Source organism: Cibotium barometz, chromosome 11 (genome assembly GCF_041138505.1).
Source record: "Cibotium barometz isolate CiBa-2024 chromosome 11, ASM4113850v1, whole genome shotgun sequence".
NCBI classification, from domain to species: domain Eukaryota; kingdom Viridiplantae; phylum Streptophyta; class Polypodiopsida; order Cyatheales; family Cibotiaceae; genus Cibotium; species Cibotium barometz.
This window is the reverse complement of record NC_141056.1, coordinates 51122209-51142416: the sequence shown is the minus strand read 5'-3', so window position 1 is coordinate 51142416 and position 20208 is coordinate 51122209. Positions and strand designations below refer to the sequence as shown.

Sequence of the window (20208 nt, the reverse complement as noted above, 5' to 3'; positions counted from 1 at the left end):
TTGGCATAGTTAAAATACCCAATGTTCATTAGCTGAGGCATTTAATGTAGAGGGGATTTGTTAAATGAAGCCCCTTGTGATGAGAACTCCCTCTTAGTTCTCCACACTTAGGTAGCTCCATGGTCCCAGGAATATATTTTTGCATTGGCTAATATAGCTTAAAATTTGCAAATCGATGCCAAAAATCAATCATTCTAGCTTAAAAAAGAGGTGTACGTTGTCTAGAGCCAATAACACTATTTTAAATTTGCAATTAATGAAGGCTCAAATATTTAAACTTTGCAATTGGTTAGGAGTAAAATCTACATGTGCATCTTTTCTAACTTGAGGTTGGACGAGAATTAAAATTCTGGAGAAACATGATACAATTAAATAGTTTAACCACATAAACTATAAATAATTCACAGCATGAGTTTTCAAATACAAGAAATTCTTGTGCTAATCTACACCCCCTTGATTACTACCCATGTATAATGTAGCAAGATGCTACAACTGAGGGCATTAGTATAATTAGCATAGTTGCATAATTGCCTTCAAAAATATGAGTAAAGACGTACTTTACTTGAGATTATTGCTTTATATTTCACATGTGCCAAATCCTCATAGGATGGGAACAACTTAATGTTAAGGGGTCTGTTTTTTGTCCATTTAGGCTACTAAACCCATTTTAATCAAAGACTTTTGACCCTTATGCCAATTGATTCCTTCTATCATACAAGGCATATTACAAGGTTGGTCATTGTGCAAGCCAAAGCCCTTGACATGGATATATCTTCCATTAGGCCTATTTCACATGAGGTTAATGATTTATATTTAAGAGTGCCAAGTCCTCATAGAATGGGAACGATTTAACGTTAGGGGTCTATTTTTTATCCAGCTAGACTACTAAACCCATTTTATCAGAGACTTTTAAACCTTATAAAACCATATTAGGGAGAGGGAAAATCTCCATACTTTCAGAATCCCAAATGGTGGCACTTTTGAATCTACTTATTAGAGTATCTTGAGCATAACAACTCTAAATTTGTTGGAGCTTGTATGTTTAGAGCCTACACATCAAGGGCTTTCCAATGATATGTCACATGAGGGGGTGTTGACATAAAAGATTAACAGGGCTCATTGTGCTTCCCATTTGTGAATCTTTACAATTTGGAATTTCCCAAACTCCCTAATATTGTCTTTTATGCCAACACATCAAGGGCTTTCCAATGATATGTCACATGAGGGGGTTTTGACATAAAAGATTAACAGGGCTCACTGTGCTTCCCACTTGTGAATCTTTACAATTGGGAATTTCCCAAACTCCCTAATATTGTCTTTTATGCCAATTGAGTTGTTCCATCACACAAGGCATAGTACATGCTTAGTCATTGCAAGACAAATCCCAATATCTTCCATTAGGGGAATCTAAGGAAAATGGGTCCATATTAGGAGTATATGCATGAGTGAAGATAACAATTTCATGAGAGAGCAACAACAAGTTTAATATAGCATTTGGAATTTGAATATAAAGACCCCAAGGTGGTATTGTGCACAACATAATCAATGAGTAGTATAATACCTTGGCCACATCTCATCTAAAGTTTTCAAACATTAAAGGACCTAAATGTTGGCTCAAATGTGTGCAATGTTTTGTGTGTGTGTGTGTGTGTGTGGGTGTGTGTGTGTGTGTGTGTGTGTGTGTGTGTGTGCACGCACATTTGGAAGAGAGAGAGATTTTTGTTGATGTGTGGCAATAAGGTGGGCAACAAATGAAAGTAGCACCATTTGTAGAAACCTCTATCTTCTAGTGTGACAAAGGTGGGTCAACAACTAGCATCAAATAAACACATTTTAATTGCACTATCACAAACAAGTTATGAATAATCATTAATTTGCAAATGGTGTTCTTCCGCCAATGTTGACGAAAATAACGATTCTCAACAATATGGTTATATTATGGCAACATCAATAGAGAGAGAGAGAGAGAGAGAGAGAGAGAGAGAGAGAGAGAGAGAGAGAGAGAGAGAGAGAGAGAGAGAGAGAGAGACTTTAATCATTTAATGAAACCATAACTCTTCTACACTCATGGCAACTGCATAAAGCCATCATTAACAAAGCACATGCAATCTTTAAAATGACATCAAGAAAATATAAAAATATGTTTATTTAAACAAAAAACATCCAATCTTAGCCCTTGATGGCTAGCACATTTGACAAATCAAGTTTAACTAACCCAATCACCCCAAGCACTACATTGTCTTGCATTAAGCAATATTTTTATTAATACTACTAAGGAAAAACAAAATACATGTGATAATGCATGGCCTCTCTTTGTGTCCACATTGATTCTTAAATTCATAAGGTACCATGTGTTAGGCATGAATTAGATATGGTAACATGGCTGTGAGTGGTGTAATATTAGGTGGAAATAACTATTTCTATTAATGTTTTTTTACATATACAAGTAAAGTTCAAAATAACACTAACCCAGTTCTTCTTATAAATCCTAACAATATCATAGTAGAGAATTCGTATAATCGTAATATACCCTATGCTTTCCATTAGGGTAAAAGATTTTTTTGAGAGGTTGTATGATTTAATACCTTGAATAGTTTCCTAAGGTAATCAAGGTCATAGCTTTAAAGTGTATTGTTAATGTAGGGTTATGAATTAATTTGTAGTGTACTGAGATTAATGGTTGAGATCATCTCACTCATAATCTCTCTTGTATTGGTGGATTTCATTAACATAATCCATTTATCTAGATATGGTTGGTGCTCGTAGCTTCTTTTTAGTTACAATCATGAAAACTAGGCACTTCAGACACAATGCTATAAATATCATAGATACACTCTCAAATACCATAGTTACACTCTCAAAACATAAATACAATCTTTGTTGCATATAAACCTATGTAGATAAGATCCAATCCATAGATTTAAAGGCTTTTCACAATGAGAGTTTGAGGCCTTGGCATATGATGAATAATAATAAAAAAATTATTGGTGATATAAGGTTTACTCGAATATGTAAACTTGTTATGACATTTAGCTTGTGATATTCTATCCATTTTGAAGTCTCATTATAGTATATATCATTCAACCTCATGTGGATCATAATATAGAGGCGACTTTTGTGTTGTATCAAGTAATTATACACATTATCAACTATGTCACTCTTCTTGGGCACACTCTAGAATTTAGGATGTGAAAATGGGCCACATACATCTTGGATAACATGCATATATCATTTTTCCATGGATATTATCATGTCAATATGGCTATAATTAAAATCATGAGGAGACTTTCCCAAACAACAAACTACACGGGGTCCTCATTGTCTCATGTGCTCCATAGAAATATGTAATGGAAAACTTCAACCTACTACGAGGTATTCTAGTAAAAGGGTTTCATCAGCATTGAGTTTCTATACCATATGAAATAATTTTATTAGTCTATAAAAGTCACTTTGATGGTTACATGCACGAACATTCACATCCAAAGTTGATGATCTTTCAATGCTTTACTAGTATCATATGAAACAATTATACTACTCTATGAAAGTCACTTTTATGGTTGCACGCACAAACATTGAAATAAAAAATTGATGTCCTTTCACATGAACATGATTATTCAAAGGCTTACATATGGGATTTATCATTGATTGTAAGTTGAGCCTCTTTAAAGTTCATAATTCAAGTTATTATTAGATTTTAAAAATAGTCATCCAACTTATTAATTGCTTTTTGCCTTAATAGTCACGCTTATTCTTGGGCATGATAGTGGTAAAGCTTTGTCTTATAAACAAAATACTTAAAAGGGTTATGGTTTGTAAAACTTGAAAAAAATATACATAATGAAAAGTTTAAAAATATCATCATAATCCATTGACATAACAAAATATCTTGAAATTTATCACAACTTTCAAGCCTCAAATCTTCACAACATAGAAATCTATAGGAGGAAATCCATAACCCATGAGAGAGAATATATGAGTGATATATAGAATGAAACTTTTATCATTGTGAAAGCTTATCTACCTTATGATCAAGACATAACATTTACATAAAAATGAGCCCATAAAAGACTTTTTTTTAGCTACACTAGTTGGCCCATGGTGGCATATGGTATATAACCCATTTTGTTTTCAACCACTCCAATGTTGCTTCCCTCTCCATCTCTATGTGTGTGTGTGTGTGTGTGTGTGCATGCACGTGTGCATACGGGTGTGCATGCGTACACATATATGTGTGTATATATGTACACATAAGAGAGAGAGAGAGAGAGAGTATATTTAGAGAGTATGAGTATAAATATATATAAATACACATAGAGAGAGTATATTTATACTCTGTGTGTGTGTGAGTGTGTGTGTGTGTGTGTGTGTGTGTGTGTGTGTGTGTGTGTAAATACACACACGCACACGAGAGGAAGAGAGAGAGATAGAGTGTATGTATGCACACACACACACACACACACAAACACATAGAGTAAATATATGTAAATAAGCACACACAAGAGGAAGAGAGCGAGAGAGAGAGAGAGAGAGAGAGAGAGAGAGAGTGTGTGTATATACATATATATATGTATATGTATGTATGTATGTATATAGAGAGAGAGAAGCTTTTTTTAACGCCATAGGAACAATCCCAAGAGACCAACTATGATCTATCCGCCACCGACAAGAGTGAGATTTGAACATGGGACGCGTTGAATAACAACTCCATGAGCTAACCAATCTACCACAATTGGGGGAGAGAGAGAGAGAGAGAGAGAGAGAGAGAGAGAGAGAGAGAGAGAGAGGGAGGGAGGGAGGGAGGGAGGGAAGTTTTAACATAACGTATTACAATACATTTGTAGTTAAAAAGAGTTTTTTTAAAAGGAAGTTTAATAAGCATATATGCAGTTTTCCACTTGGTGAGAAGGAATATAGGTGGATAGCTAGAGTTGAGAATAGTCATACATTTCAAGGAAGCCAAGAAATATGAGAAACAAAGAATGAAGGAGTAAAATTTTCATGAAGTGATCTTCAAAGTAACAAAATATGTATAATGGCAATCATTGTCATAAATGTGACATATACATACACACACACACACACACACACACACACACACACACATATATGTATGTATATATGTGTATATATACATACAAGCTTATACATGTGTTCAAGTCAAGAGCTTATATTAGCCTTGCCGAATCCTGTGTTGTTGGTCCTTATCTTTGAGCCACAAAGAGGTAGAAAGGGATGGGCAATGGTTCTCTCTCACAAGAGTGTTCAAATATCAAGCTCAACTACTACTACACGGACACACCAGCCTGCGTGATAGCTTCTGCACTTATGCCATTAGCTAGATTGGTGAGATTATGGGTGGTATAGTGTATTATACTAGGAGGCTAGGAGGTTCTCTCTCACAAGAATGTTCAAATATCAAGCTCAACTACTACTACACGGACACACCAGCCTGCGTGATAGCTTCTACACTTATGCCATTAGCTAGATTGGTGAGATTATGGGTGGTATAGTATATGCACATTATATGTGCATATACTAGGAGGCTAACCCCCACATTAGGCTTGTGAGCATGGGAGCATGGGAACAAACTCTAGTGGAGCATGGGTTAGGGCACCTTAAGGGTTGAGGTAAGGGCATACATCCAAGGGTCACACATGGGAAATGGAGAGTCAAGAGTCACTTGAGGGCTCTCCTATATAATAGGGGCATGGGGCACACTCAAGGGAGGTTCTCTAGTGTAGGGGATTGTATCTACTCACCTAACATTTCGCACTAGAGCTATATGCTGCTGTTGATGTCATATCTCTTGATGGTATGGGACATCAAGGTTAAGGTATGAGGTACTTCATTGTATTTATGTGTGCACCCTTGGGCTCGGGGGTGATTGGATGAGTTTATGCCTGGTTTATGCATGTTTATGCATGACAATTATCTAGAGAGATCTTAGCGTTTTAACATTGGTATCATAGCAATCTCTAGTTAATTGTTGTTGTTTTTTCTTTTTTATTCCAATTTTTAGCATTTTTTAAATTAAATTTTAATATTTACTAAATAAAAATGTTATTTTGTTAATATGTTTTGGTGATTACCCATATGGATCATCGATATGGTGGTTGGAATGCGTGTTTCTTCTATTCAATGAACGAATCGACATTGCGCGGGGGAATTCCGTGAGTTCAATGCTATTCTTTCTTTAAAAAAATTATTTGAAATAAACATTTATGGAATTTTTACCAAAATACTACACACTTTATTGAGGACATTTTTGGTAGAATGAATTCCCTGGATTTCTATAATTTTTTATAATTTTTCCTAATTATTAAGAAATTTTTAGAGCATTTTTATGAAAAAAATATAATTTTTACGCATTTTGGCAGGTTTTCCGCGGAGATGCTATCAATTTTCTGCCAAAATTTCTGTTGAAATGCATTGTGGGGCAGCCAATGGATGCATTGAGTGCTCTCCCGTGTGCGTGGGATTCTTTTATCCTCTCAAAACTGAAATTTCCTTCTATTTCTCTCTCCCACGTGTGTGAACGCCCTTAAAAGGCACAGTTTGATTAAATATTAATCATGATTAAGTTATAATTATGATTAAGCTTGTTTAATTAAATCTGAATCAGCCTCCTCGGGAGGGGGTGGAGAGAGAAAGAGAGAAGGAATGGAGAAGAAGGAGAGGAAAGAGGAGAGAGGAGCTCTCCTCCTCTCTCACTCATAATTCGCAACGCGCGGGGGGGGGGAGGGGGGGTGCAGGCTGCTAGGCGGAAAAAAGCCTTCCCCCTAAAAAAACGATTTATAAGCTTTTAATTAAAGCTTACAAAAGCTTTAAAATATAAAACAAGAGTTTTTTTTCAATACTTTTCAAAAAAAAAGCTTGAAAAAAAAAGAGAAAAAGAGATTTAAACTTTTTTTCTTTGAATTTTTTTTCTTGGAGCCTTTTGGCTTTTCGTTTTTCTGGTAAACTAATTGACTTTCCGAATTCCAGGATCTTTTGACCTTTCAGATTCCAGAAACTTTTGACCTGTCACATTCTGATTTTTTTTGTCTTTTCATTTTCCTGAAACTGTTGGCTTTTCATATTCTGGGAAGACCATTGGGATTCTGAAATTTTTGGACCATTCGTATTCTAATGCGTTCGGGGTAAATTAAAATTTTTGAAAAATTCATGAAAATTAGTGGAAAATTAGACAAAGGTTATTTTAAAATTTTTGAAAAATATGGGATTGGTGATTGGCATGCGGTGTGTGCATTCACGGCCGTGACCATTTAAATTCCTTTAAAAATCTATTTTTTGCCCAAAATTTTAGAAAATCCATTAAAATTGTAAATTTTTATTGGATTTAAGAATTGTCGGGCGGAATTGAAAATTTCGTAAATGATGGGATTCTCAAGAGAATTTTGGAATATTTTAGAAATTATTTTTAGAAATCCTAGAAATTGGTATTTTTAAAATATCAATGGTATTTTGGCAAATCTAATTGCTAATTTTTTTTAAAATATAGGTTTGGAATGCCATAAGATAGGTTTGGTGGAATGTTTAAGTGTGGTCTATGCTTAATTTCCTAAGCCTAAGACAAATTCTATCATGGGTTAGTTGATCTAGTTGTTTTGGTGGATTTTATTGGATGGTTTTGCAAGTTTTATATGGACTCATCAGGTTCTGCCTAGATCACTTGTGTCTAGGGGTTTTTAATGGTACTACACACGTGTTTACTACTTTGGAGTTTTGCTTCAACAACACCACGTTCATATACTCCGAATTGATGAATTGGCCACCAATTTTAATGCTTCTTTTGGCATGATTAATGACCATTAGATATCATGCATTTATGATCAGCCATGGTTTTCATGGATTCGAGGTGCTCCTATGCTTCTATCCATGGTTTTATGAGGATCTTTTGGATAATATCATGTGCTTTGAAGGTATTGTTTACCTTCGTTTTTGCACATAATTTTGGACTATGTTCCTTGTACTCTTGTACATATTCCAACTTAGATACCTAGTTGCTTATATTCTAGGTGAGTTATTTTTCTACCCCAGCTTTATTGTGTTTATTGGGTAATTATCATTAGAAAAGGTGCTAATAATTCAAATTTTTTTCTAATAATGTACTCAGAAAGAGTTATTCCTTGATGAGGTCTCAGGTATATAGAGACATGTTTTAGTATGTGAGTCTAGGATAAGGCCATCTCATTCCTTTTATGCAGGATTTTATTCATATTTCCTAGACAGCATACTAGGGAGTTCCAAATTGGTAGGGAATATATGGGTGGTATCACGGTGGTATGGGACGCTAGCGATTCCTCGCATATAAAATTTTATCAGATAATTTGGGCTCAAGATTGTTGCCTTGTTAACACTACTTGGCATGTTGAACATTCAAAGACAATCTCATTTTTTTTACCTTCACTTGAAGTTGTAGTGTAGGCATTCTCTAAATAAACTTCTTTTATCTATAGCCTGCATGTTTTGATGGGTGTAATCTTGTCGGCATTTTCACTTGTTGAAATCTCTTTCTTTAGAGTTCAGCGAGTTTATCTTGTTGTGTTCGGATTAAGGAATTTTGGATTCTTACTTTGTTGGCATTTATTTCTCTAGTTCTGTCCTTTAGGTGATTTATACAATCCACCTGATGGTTTACGGATGTACATATGTGACTCATCGGTCGAGACATTGATGACTCCCTATGTTGATATGGGTAACTCGGGATGCCGATAAATCCCTGTGCAGATGTGGGTACGTCAAGCCGCCGATGGATCCTTGGTTCTTGCCGTTATAATGCCATGTATTCCTACTTTATTCCGAATGGTTTATAACGAGGAAACTACTTTGAGTATGAGTTCCTCTAATCATCCGTAGTCTGATGGGAAAACAGAGCGTGTGAATCATATTATAGAGGATATGCTTCGTGCATATGTCTTTGGAAAATCATCAAATTGGGAAAAATATCTTCCAATGATGGAATTTGTCTATACAGTTCTAAACATACGGTTACTGGTTTTAGTCCGTTCATGCTTATGTATGGGTATCAACCTAGGGCACCTATTGATGTTGGTCTTAAGGACATTGAGCTTGATGCATCGAGGGATTTCTTGTGTGATATGCATGAAATGCTGACCCAAGCTCAGGATTCTATCAGGAAAGCTCAAGAATAGAGCATGGTTTTATGCTGATAGGGGACGCTCACCTTGGTCTTTTGAGCCACGAGCATTGGTTTATTTGAAAGTTCCTAAAGATTCTCAGACTTTGTCAATAGGAAAGTGCTCGAAATTATCTCCGAGATATTTTGGTCCATTTCGAGTTATACGTCGGATTGGCACGGTGCGTATGAACTAAAATTGCCTCCACATGTTAGAGTTCATGCAGTCTTTCATGTCAGTAGATTGAAAGAGAAACTGGGAGGTGAGGATAACAAAGTTACTCCTCAAGAACTCGTTGAAGTCGAAGATTTATCCTATGTTCCACATGAACCTTAAAAGGTACTTGAATTTAGGGAAAGGAAACTTCTTAGTCGACTAATCCCTGAGGCTAAAATTAGGTGGAAAGATACAGAAATAGAGGATTCGACTTGGGAGTCAGTTGAGAATGTTCAGCGCATATTTCCTTCTTTTCATTGTAAGAGTGAAATTTTTTGAGAGAGGGGAATTATGTTATGTGCACATTATATGTGCATATACTAGGAGGCTAGCCCACATTAGGCTTGTGAGCATGGGAGCATGGGAACAAGCTCTAGTGGAGCATGGGTTAGGGCTAACCTTAAGGGTTGAGGTTAGGGTCAGGCATCCAAGGGTCACACATGGGAAATGGAGAGTCAAGAGTCACTTGAGGGCCCTCCTATATAATAGGGGCATGGAGCACACTCAAGGGAGGTTCTCTAGTGTAGAGGACTGTATCTACTCACCTACCATTTCACACTAGCGCTATATGCTGCTGGAATGATGTTATATCTCTCGATGGTATCGGACATCAAGGTTAAGGCATGAGGTACTTCATTGTATTTATGTGTGCACCCTTGGGCTCGGGGGTGATCGGGTGGATGAGTTTATGCCTGGTTTATGCATGTTTATGCATGAAAATTATCTGGAGAGATCTTAGGGTTTTAACATATAGGCTATGTGATGACACTTTGGTGTACAAGAGTTATGACATAGTTATATCACTGACTCATGTAGTCCGGTTCACACTATGGACCACAACCTTTGTATGTTATAGTAGGAGAGTACTTTCCCTTTTAGTATGCACTCTTATCTCTTTATGTTATAGTAGGAGAGTACTTTTCCTTATAGTATGAACTCTTATCTCTTTATGTTATGGTTATAGAGAGGATAAGAGAATAGAGGAAAATTCAGTTATCCATCTCTCTTGTGTGCTTGTCTACTCTTGTGTGTGTGTGTGTGTGTGTTTTCTTGCAAGGATCTCTAGCTCATCCTCGCCCCCATGTTCTTCTCATGGGTATATCCAAGTGCCACTTCGTGTGTGAACAAGCAAAGGCATGCGCGCACGTGCACACACACACACAACTTCCAAGCCCATCATCCCCTTTCTCCTTCTCTTACCTCTACTTGGATGCACACAAATTTATGGCCCCTATGCACATAGCTTATTAATCTACACTCTCCATGTGTATCTTTCATCTTCTTCGTCAAAGTGCGAGTAGTTACAGTCCCTAACTTTTCCTCTAGGCTCACCAAGTCACTCATGCTTTGACTGCTCTTCTCCTTTGATTAGAGTGCTTGCATAGAGAAAGATGAAGGCAAGGGAGGTCCCATGGTCGTAGAGCTACATGGGGGGCATAAAAGGGGCTAGTGAAGTTGTTAAAATATGTGCATCTCTAGTGTGGGAATAGGTCTTTTATAAAGGTCGTGGCCTATTTTATTGTGGTCGTGTGCCTTCATGTGCTGATTATGGTCATGTGCCTTCATGAGAGTAGGGAAATTCTCCCGCCCTCCTATATAAATACCTCCTCCCCCTTGTTGTCTATTAGCTATCCCAGTACATATGTACTAATGCCCATTTGCTGGTTGTTATACCCCCTTTGTAAAACCTCATGCTAATATAAGAACTTGATCATTGCGTGTTGTCTCTCTCTCTCTCTCTCTCTCTCTCTCTCTCTCTCTCTCTCTCTCTCTCTCTCTCTCTCTTTAAAATGGTATCATCACTCTAGTTTCCTTGGATTCCTACTTCATCTGTGATCTCTTCCCTTCCCTCTTCTGTGTTTTGGAGGAAGAAGACATTGCTATGTTTCCATTAGTTGCGTTTTCTTCTCCTTCACTCTCGTCTACATCAGCATTTTACTTCTAGGCATGCTTCTGACCCCTATTCTACCTACTATTGGGTGTTAAGGTGACATTCTTGTGGGCTATATTTTGTACTTCTCCAAGCTTTTTTCAGTAGGCTACAGGGGAGTGGGTTGTTTTTATAGTCCAAATAACAGTGGAAGGTGTTTTCTTTGCGTGTGGTATAGCCCGACTCACAGCTTCAATGATCCTTTCTCTTCCCTGGCTACCCTCCCTTCCTATTGGGTGTTTTCTGGTGCTTTTTTACTGCAATCCAACCCCTTATCTACCTCAGTTTCTAGAGGAGGCTGATTGGTCCTTGAGTTTGTGCTATTGGAGAGTGGTGGAGAGCAGTCTTGGAGTGTTCATATTCAAGGTTTTCAAGCATTTTTCTTACAGCACGGTGGTGTTTCTTTTGCCGTGGGTATAGCTCTCCCATGTACAACAAAGGAGGACAAGCTTGATGGGACAAATACGGTCACCAATGCCAAGTCACTATCAATATTTTAGATTTTGACGACCTAATCTTCCTCCTATTGGAATGAGGAATCCGTCCTCATGACATGGGGTAAGTTAAAGGTTTTGTCTCTTGATCCGGATCATGCCTTAGCATCAGTGCAAAAGAAGATTTGGAGTCATTGCTACTTGTATGGGAAGAAATGACATTTTGTCTAAGGATTACTTTTCCAAGAAGAAGGACAAGGGCAAGGGAAATTCTTCATCCCAAAAGAACAACAAAGATAGGACACTTGACAATGATTTAGATCCTTCTAGTGACTCATCTAGGGCTCCTAGGGTGCTTTCGTCTTGGGAGGAATAGGATTGTCTTCTGTAGCCATAAGGATAGGTTCTCCCTAGCCAGAGGAGGCTTGTGGGTGGGAGAGGGGGCTATCAACAGCTCCTCATTTTTGGTGCATGGGACAAAGTAAAGGTCAATTTTGATAGCCATAGATCGGTGGTGTTCTAGATTCATTGCTTGGTGTAGAAAAAGCTATGGACTAGATGTGTTCCAAGTTCATTGGTTCGAGGTTTTGGGACTTGATGTGTTCACAGTCCACTGTTGGGGATAATGAAGTTCACTGCACACTGGTGTGGGAATTCAAAGCCAAGCAGATTTCTTTGCTATTTAGGGTGGCATTGTGTTTTGAAGAGACAAGTTGGCAGGTGCATCTTCCATGGTGTATCTAGTAATCCGGATGCTGGAGTGAGTGTCGATGGTCGCATCTTCATCAGCTTTTCTTCTTTCGACATTTGCACACTATGAGCTGCAGAGGGGGTGTTAAAATATGTGCATCTCTAGTGTGGGAATAGGTCTTGTATAAAGGGTGTGGGCTATTTTATTAAGGTCGTGGCTTGATTTATGATCATGTGTCTTCATGTGAGTAGGGTAATTCTCCTGGCCTCCTATATAAAGACATCCTCCCCCTTATCTATCCCAGTGCATATGTACTGATGCCCATTTGCTAGCTGTTGTAGCCCCTTTGTAAAACCTCATATTAATATAAGAACTTGATCATTGCCTGCTCTCTCTCTCTCTCTCTCTCATTCTCTCTCTCCCTCTCTCTTTCATGCTTCCTCTTGTGCACACTTTAATAGAGGTTAAATGGGGTGGGGTAGGTTAGATGGACGCAGAATGTTGAGGTGGACACAGAGAGAAGGAGGAGTGGAGCCATAGGAGAAGAGAGGGGAGTTGGCACTTGGAAAGAGGGGATATTGGAGGTGAGGGGAAGGCTCAAGCCATGCTAGACTTACCATTTGGCTAGAGGTCCCAACATTATTACTTGTATACTAGAGTATCTCTAGTAAAAAGTAGACTTGCTAACTTACTAAGCATTGTAATTAATACATATGATCAAGTGAGAGTGGATGTCTCACCATGTTTTGCATGCTTTACTTGTACAACTCACCATTGCAAAATCTTGGTGGACAAATGCACCTGTAATGGTTCTACATCATAAATCAAATAAGATAAAGCTTTTAAAAAAAAAGCCTATGTTTTGTAAAAAAGTGGTTTCGAAGGTTAAAAATGACCTCTTGTAGTGCGTGAGCTAACTTATGGAAGGTTTCATCCTCCAACTGAGTTCCCATTGCCATTATGGATCACTTTCTCTTATGAGGCGAACAAGTTGTAATTTGAACAAGTCTTGGTGGACAAAAATTCCTTGTGATGAAATCATGCATGGAGATGCCCTAAGCTTTACTACATACACTACTTTGCCATGGTTTGAAGGGCAAGAAATGCCTCTTGTTGAAGCATGATGTAAGAAGAAGAAGTGAGGAGGTCGTGATCACCTATGCGTGCAAAAGATCTGTTTGGGAGGAGGTTTGAAAGCTTATCGGAAGCATGGGTAGAGATGGTTAAAGCATAGCTAGAGATTGTTGGGGGAATGGTGAGACTCTATCCGTTTGAGGGGACATGCTAGCGACGCATAACTTTATACCAAAAATCAGGGCCATGTAGTCCTCATTAAAACACAGGCACACCAGGACTAGGAGAACCGTCCGATGCAAAGATGGATCGGACGGTATGCGAGTGCATTAGGCGCACCGAGATTTCCGGCAAACAACATAATAAATAATGCCATATCATTTTCTGAAGATCGGCCACGTGGAAGGATGGTGCTATTCACACTGGCACCGAGCGTTACTGGTTCAGGCCCGCTGGATTTCGCTCACGCTTTTGCCAGGTCTCTCTCGTGTGTCTGGTTACTGCTGGTTCCCCGAGAGAAAAAGGCCTCTTTTCACTATGAATCTCAACCAAGGCGATTTTCCGGAGGCTTTCTTTAATTAAATGGAAGATTTTTTAGCTTAGCGTAGAGGTCTGTTTGTTAATTGCCTTTTTTTTCTTGGGTGACTTTGGTTGGAGAGAGAGAGATTCGGTAGAATGGAACAGAAATCTCGCGAGAAATTCTCTCTTCCAAACAGAAAGGGAAAGAGGAGGGTGTAGGTAAAGGAGCTCCGCGCGGTGGAGCGTATTCGACGTGGGCTCGTCTGCACTTTGGGGGGGAAAATACCCTCGTTTGTTATCTGGATTTAGGCGCATTTGGGCATTCTGGCTTCAATCCGTGCTCTTTTAGGCTTTCCGATCGAAACCTCGTTGTCAAAGGGCGGTTTTGGAGGTGGGTTTGGTTGCACCTCGTGGGAAAACCCCTCTTCTTCATGGTGGGTCTGATTGCAATTTGACGCCAAGTGGGCACTTGGGCTGTAACCCATTTGTAAAAGAGAGTTCTTTTCCACGTTTGAGCTGAAACCCATTAGCAAGAGCAGTGTTCTGAGAGGTGGGTTTGCCTGCGTTGGAGCTGAAAACCTCGCTTAAGCAGGTGAGTTTGTGTGCAGGTAGGCAAACGTGCACAGTTTTTTGAGTGAGAAGGCGTTTCAAAGGTGGGATTAGGGCTCAAATCAGAGTTTGGATAGGTGGGTTTGCTTAACTTTGGGTTTAGCAAGGTGGGTTCATAAACACTCTATGCTAGCAGAAAGGGCGCATGCAGGCGTGGGCTCTGCTCATCATTTCCTTCATCATTATCTTTTCTAATCGGCGCGCGCACTGTCAAGAGCTGTGTGCCCCTCGGGCATAGTGCTCATCGAGAGTGAGAGAGAGAGAGGGAGAGATTTTTTTAAAAACTGGAGATCGTGAGCGTGTGGCACCTCGAAATTTTCTCCCAACGCACATACCCATATACACACACAGACAAAGCAGAAACGAGGGCTCTTTTTGTCCACTAAAATTTCTCTACTTTCTTACCGTCCTTCACCCACCCCCTTTCCGACCCTCTGCTCTCCTTTTGCTTCAGAATCAGCCAGCCTAAACGGTGCTCCAAATAGATCTCGGGCAGACAAGGCCTGACTCGGTCTGCATCTTGGGCAGACAACGCTTGACCTGTTCAGACTAAGCTCCCCAAAAAAGGCCCATAGCTGAGGTCCAGACTCCACTTTCTCACATGAAGATCTGCTGCTTAGTGAATAGTCACCGATAATCACTCCGGACCTTTTGCTGGAGGAAGACCCTTGTGGGTTATTTCAAAAGAAGACATTAAACGGAAAGTTCTGCAGGAGGCCCTAATTGGAGGATCTGCAAGGCCTGTCTGTGTGCTCGAATGCAGTTGGGGTTTTTGACGTTGTTGTAAAGCACTGGTTCCTCTCTTTTATGCTGCAAGGTTCGTCTGTGTTTTCTATCAGGAGAGAAGGGAGCAGCAGGACCCCCTGATTCAAGTCTTCGGGAAGGAGGACCTTATGCTCACAATCATGTCACCCTGAGAAGAAAAATTGTCCTCTTAGACAGGGATCCTTGTGACTCACACAGCTGCCTCTTATTAGATCGAAAACGGAGCAGTTCTCATTTGAGAGAAGGGGAAATCTTACTTGGGTACTGTGAAGACACCTCCCATGCCTCTCAAAAGCCTCGTCCGTGACCTCAAAGACATCAAGGAGAACATCGGCAGCATCTCTCGGAGGACTTTTGATGTGAAATTCTCTCACAGCAGAAGAGTTCGCTCTCAGAGCGTGGTTTTGGATGCATCCCCTGTCATAGCAGATGACTTACCAGAGCAAAGCTGTTGGGCTAATCTGCCTCCTGAGCTTCTCAGAGACGTTCTCCAAAGGGTTGAATCTGCTGAAGGCTCTTGGCCTGCAAGAAAGGATGTTGTTGCTTCCTCTGCAGTCTGCAAAACATGGAGAGAGATCACCAAAGAGCTTGTCAAAACTCCAGAGGAGTCTGGCAAGCTCACCTTTCCCATATCCCTCAAGCAGGTAAGAAACATCTTTTTCTCTCATGTTGTGTATGATCAATAATCATCAAGGTTTAAACCTAAACAAATGACTGACCACATGGGGCTGGCTGGTTCAATGCAAATGTGTTCCTAACCCCTTGAACTAGTGTGTTTGATTTGCATTTGTGAAAACAATTGGAAAGCGAGCAGGTAAAATAAATCAACTAGCTCCCATTCCTTTCCAATTAAACTTGGGGTCGTGTGTGCATGTGTCACGTGTGCATGTGTGTGTGGCTGTTGAGAACGAATGGAATGCAAAGCTGGGTTTGTCAAGGATCTGACAAATCATTCTGATTTTTTTAATTGATCTTCGACATGGATGCAGCCTGGCCCCCGGGAAGGCCCAATGCAGTGCTTCATCAAACGGGACAGGGCAAGTTCTACTTATTATCTATATCTTGGCCTCTCACCATGTAAGCTCTCATGGCAGACACATCTTACCATAAATTTGGCTTCCATAGTCTAAATGTTCTAGCAGTTTGATTATTTTGGTGTCGTGAAGTCCATTTCTTTATGTATTTTACATCATCCTATGTCGTTCACTCTTGTGCTCGGAAGTAAGCTGGTCTTTTATTGTTGCCAAAGTTGATGATGATAGCATTTCTCTTTTTTTTGCAGCATTGCTAGTGGAGAACAGTAAGTTTCTTTTGGCAGCTCGCAAGGTCAGGCGAGCTACAAGCACAGATTACATCATCTCCTTGAATGCAGATGACATGTCTAGAGGAAGCAACAGCTATGTTGGAAAACTGAGGTCTGTGGTCATCTGCTGATAGCAGCTTTTTTTTTCCTTCGCAGTTTTTAATTCCATGGTAGTTCATTGAGCTACTCAGGCTATATGTTGAAGAGTTTGTTTGACTCTCTCCTTATTATTGTCATGCATCATTGTTTTAGAGACTTACAGCAGATGGTGGGGTCAGGGTTAGACAGGAGAGATCTCCTGTCCATGAGGTTTGAGTAGGCATGATCTTTCCTTTTGTTGGGCCAGCTTCATGTCTGTAAAACCCCTTAGGTTGTTTCATACTGCCCCTTGTCAGCACACTTTACTGATTTGTTGTTCTACGATCTCATCTTAGCCCTTTACTTCTAGTTGATTATGTTGAACTTAGTTGAAGCTGACCATTGGGATGCCATGAGGGTGCTGATGCCATCAGGGTGCTAAGTGTCAATGGTCTATTTTGTGTGTGTGTGCATGTATAATATATATATATATCTATACATATACATCATCTACTGTAAGTAAACAGAGTTGCAAGATGAGCACTAAAAGTCAAAGATATCAGAAGCTTATAAACATAACCTCTCCCATGAATGTAAGATTCTAAGCACAAAAGCTTCTTTTGTGCACAAAAGTGAGATTATACTGCCCCTCCTCTCCCCTTCTCCCGCATCTCAAGTTGGACCATTGATAATGTTTTAGTGTGAGTGTTCTTGCCCATAGTGCAAAATTTAATGAGAAAAAATACTCTTATTAACTGGCTCATTTGAGTGTTTTGAGTGCAGAATTTTAGTTGGGGACTTTGATCTTATTGTGGTGGTCTTTTTGCAGGTCTAATTTTTTGGGTACCAAATTTACAATTTATGACAGCCAACCTCCACACAATGGCGCCATTGTATCAACCAGCCGAGCATGTAGGCGCATAGGGGCCAAGCAAGTGTCTCCAAAAGTCCCAGCAGGCAGCTATAACGTGGCACACATTGCATATGAGTTGAATGTGCTGGGTACAAGAGGGCCAAGACGCATGCAATGCACCCTACATTCAATCCCGGCATCATGTATGGAGGTCGGTGGTAGTGCCCCGACACCCACAGAGCTTCCAAGCTGCGTTGATGACTCTTTTTCTTCAGTATCATTTTCCAAACCATTATCAGATCTCAGCTCTATTAATTTAGATTTTGCAAGCAAGGCCGAGATCAAAGCCAGTCCATTGGTATTGAAGAACAAGGCCCCCCGGTGGCATGAACAGCTGCAATGCTGGTGCTTGAATTTCAGAGGGCGTGTAACCGTAGCCTCTGTGAAGAACTTTCAGCTAGTTGCAGCAATTGAACCTAACCAAGCTGTGCCTCAAGGTGAACAGGACAAGGTCTTGTTGCAGTTTGGCAAGATTGGCAAAGACATCTTTACCATGGACTACCGATACCCTCTCTCTGCTTTCCAAGCTTTCACGATTTGTTTAAGTAGTTTTGACACGAAGCTGGCATGCGAATAGGAACTGATGGGGCCTGACAAAGGACATTGTATGCCATGATGGGGCCCCGATATCCTATCAACTCTCTCCTTTCGAAGAACTTGCCATATGTGTGAGCATGCTCAACATATGTGAATAGGAGCTAATGTTGGATCTTCAGTCTTTCAACCCACAAAAGATCTTTCTTGTCCACAATTATTGTATGACTTCTGAGGATAGTAGATGACCGGCATTTGTTCCAAATCATACTGCAATGCAAGGTACAAATTGGAGTAGCTTTGCTGGATTCTGGGACATGAAAGCACAATCATGGGATGTGTTGTGTTCTATGGGCAGTTTATACTCTTCTATTATCCATGAGATCTGCTGAAATATACGCAGTATAGCTGCTTGTTTTGTTGTTTTTGTTGAATTGTTTCACAAGGAGCATTTGTTGTCTTAAGAGGGGAGGGGGCCTTAGGCTTCGAGATTGTCTCTATCGATTACAACCCAGCAATCCTCAGACGGAGATTACAACTGCGACAGTCTAAGTTCAATTCAAATGATAAAAACGAGTAAACAAATGATGTCACCCTTTCATGCTCTACTGCTTCCTCCACACAATCCAACACAGCAATTCTCAACGGAGGTTCTAAAAACGAAAACAATAAAAATTGCAAGGTCTATTTACGGCGATTTATCAATTATATTTAAAGTGATTTTTATCATTTTCATAATTCTCTAAACTTTTTTCCCTTCAAAAATACATGCCTTAGAAAAAAAAATGCTAAAATATCACTCCCATTCACAAGATTTTTTTTATAGCAACCCTCTAAAAAGACATATTTATCTCTTTGTTGAGCAAACTATTGTTATAAGGGTGAGAATAATAGCTCATCAATACAGCTCTTACTAAGGTGTGGACAATAACTAAACAATAGAGCTCTAAGCTATTGTCCATGGAATGAGAGTGTGAATCTTGATTCGTCATTGGTATATCTAGCATTATAATCCATATAGATTATGAATTTACAAAGTAGGTTCTTATATGCAAGAAAAAAATAATATGGACTTACTATAAAATTTTTAAACTTTATGTAGTATTTAAGAGATGATAGATAGATTTTTTATGATTAAAAAAATTATTATATTAATAATTAATTCAATTAAATTTACTTTTTAGAATCTTTTTTTTAGTTGTTTTTTTGGAGAAAAGATACTTTAGTATTAATAAGATTTAGTTATAGAAAAGATGAAGATGCATGTCGCTTGTGTTAAATAGGCTAGGATTTTAGGAGTTGCAGCTTGGCGCTATCTAACAGCTCAGAGTTGAAAGGACCAGTTAACATCTTTAACTTTGCTACAAAAGCTTCCACCTTCTATTCAGGGTGCTGCATATGCGAGCATCAGCGGAACACTAGCTAACTTGCAACACAGAATGGCCAAATTCACACTAGGGTCGGGTTGAGGAGCTTGGTGTTACCCAGCAATGCATGTTTCCAAGTAAACTGATGTTGTGTGCTACGACTTTTCAACCATCTTCGTGTTCCTCTCCATAGCGTCTGGGCGTAGGGGCAAGCCCGAAAAATACGAAAGGCATTTTCCCTGTGTGTACAGTAGAAGGGGCATGATGGAGACATTGGGGCCCAATTAGTAAGTCTGTCCCTTGTAGGGAGTTTCCAGTGGAGCAGCCGCTAGAGAAAAACATTGATGCACTGAAGGAAGGAGTTGCTGTCTTCATTGCCACCGTGCGTAATCATCACTTGGAACATCTCGGGGATGTGTTCCAACAGAAAAAAAAGAGAGGTTTTAAATCTCTTTGATGCATGGCAACCTAATTTTTTGTGTCTGTAGGAACTAAAAATCGGAGGCGACCACCCCCTCAATCTCGAGAGGGGCGGAACTTCTTTTTGCACTAACAGGCCTCGCCACCGAGCGGGAGGAACTGCCATCTTGCTCAAACCAAGGTGGACGTACACGAAAAAATACAGGGAGGATAAG

The 20208-nt window shown here is 39.5% G+C and overlaps 1 protein-coding gene across 1 annotated transcript; it reads left to right on the top strand.

Moving 5' to 3' along the window:
- Positions 1 to 13970: 13970 nt before the first annotated feature.
- Positions 13971 to 18625, top strand: LOC147634303 (tubby-like F-box protein 3). The gene is made up of 4 exons (XM_086805442.1): positions 13971 to 16022; positions 16368 to 16455; positions 16661 to 16793; positions 17589 to 18625. The coding sequence occupies exons 1-4, from the start codon at positions 15660 to 15662 to the stop codon at positions 18247 to 18249; spliced, it is 1245 nt and encodes a 414-aa protein (XP_086661568.1). The 5' UTR covers positions 13971 to 15659; the 3' UTR covers positions 18250 to 18625.
- Positions 18626 to 20208: the final 1583 nt, after the last annotated feature.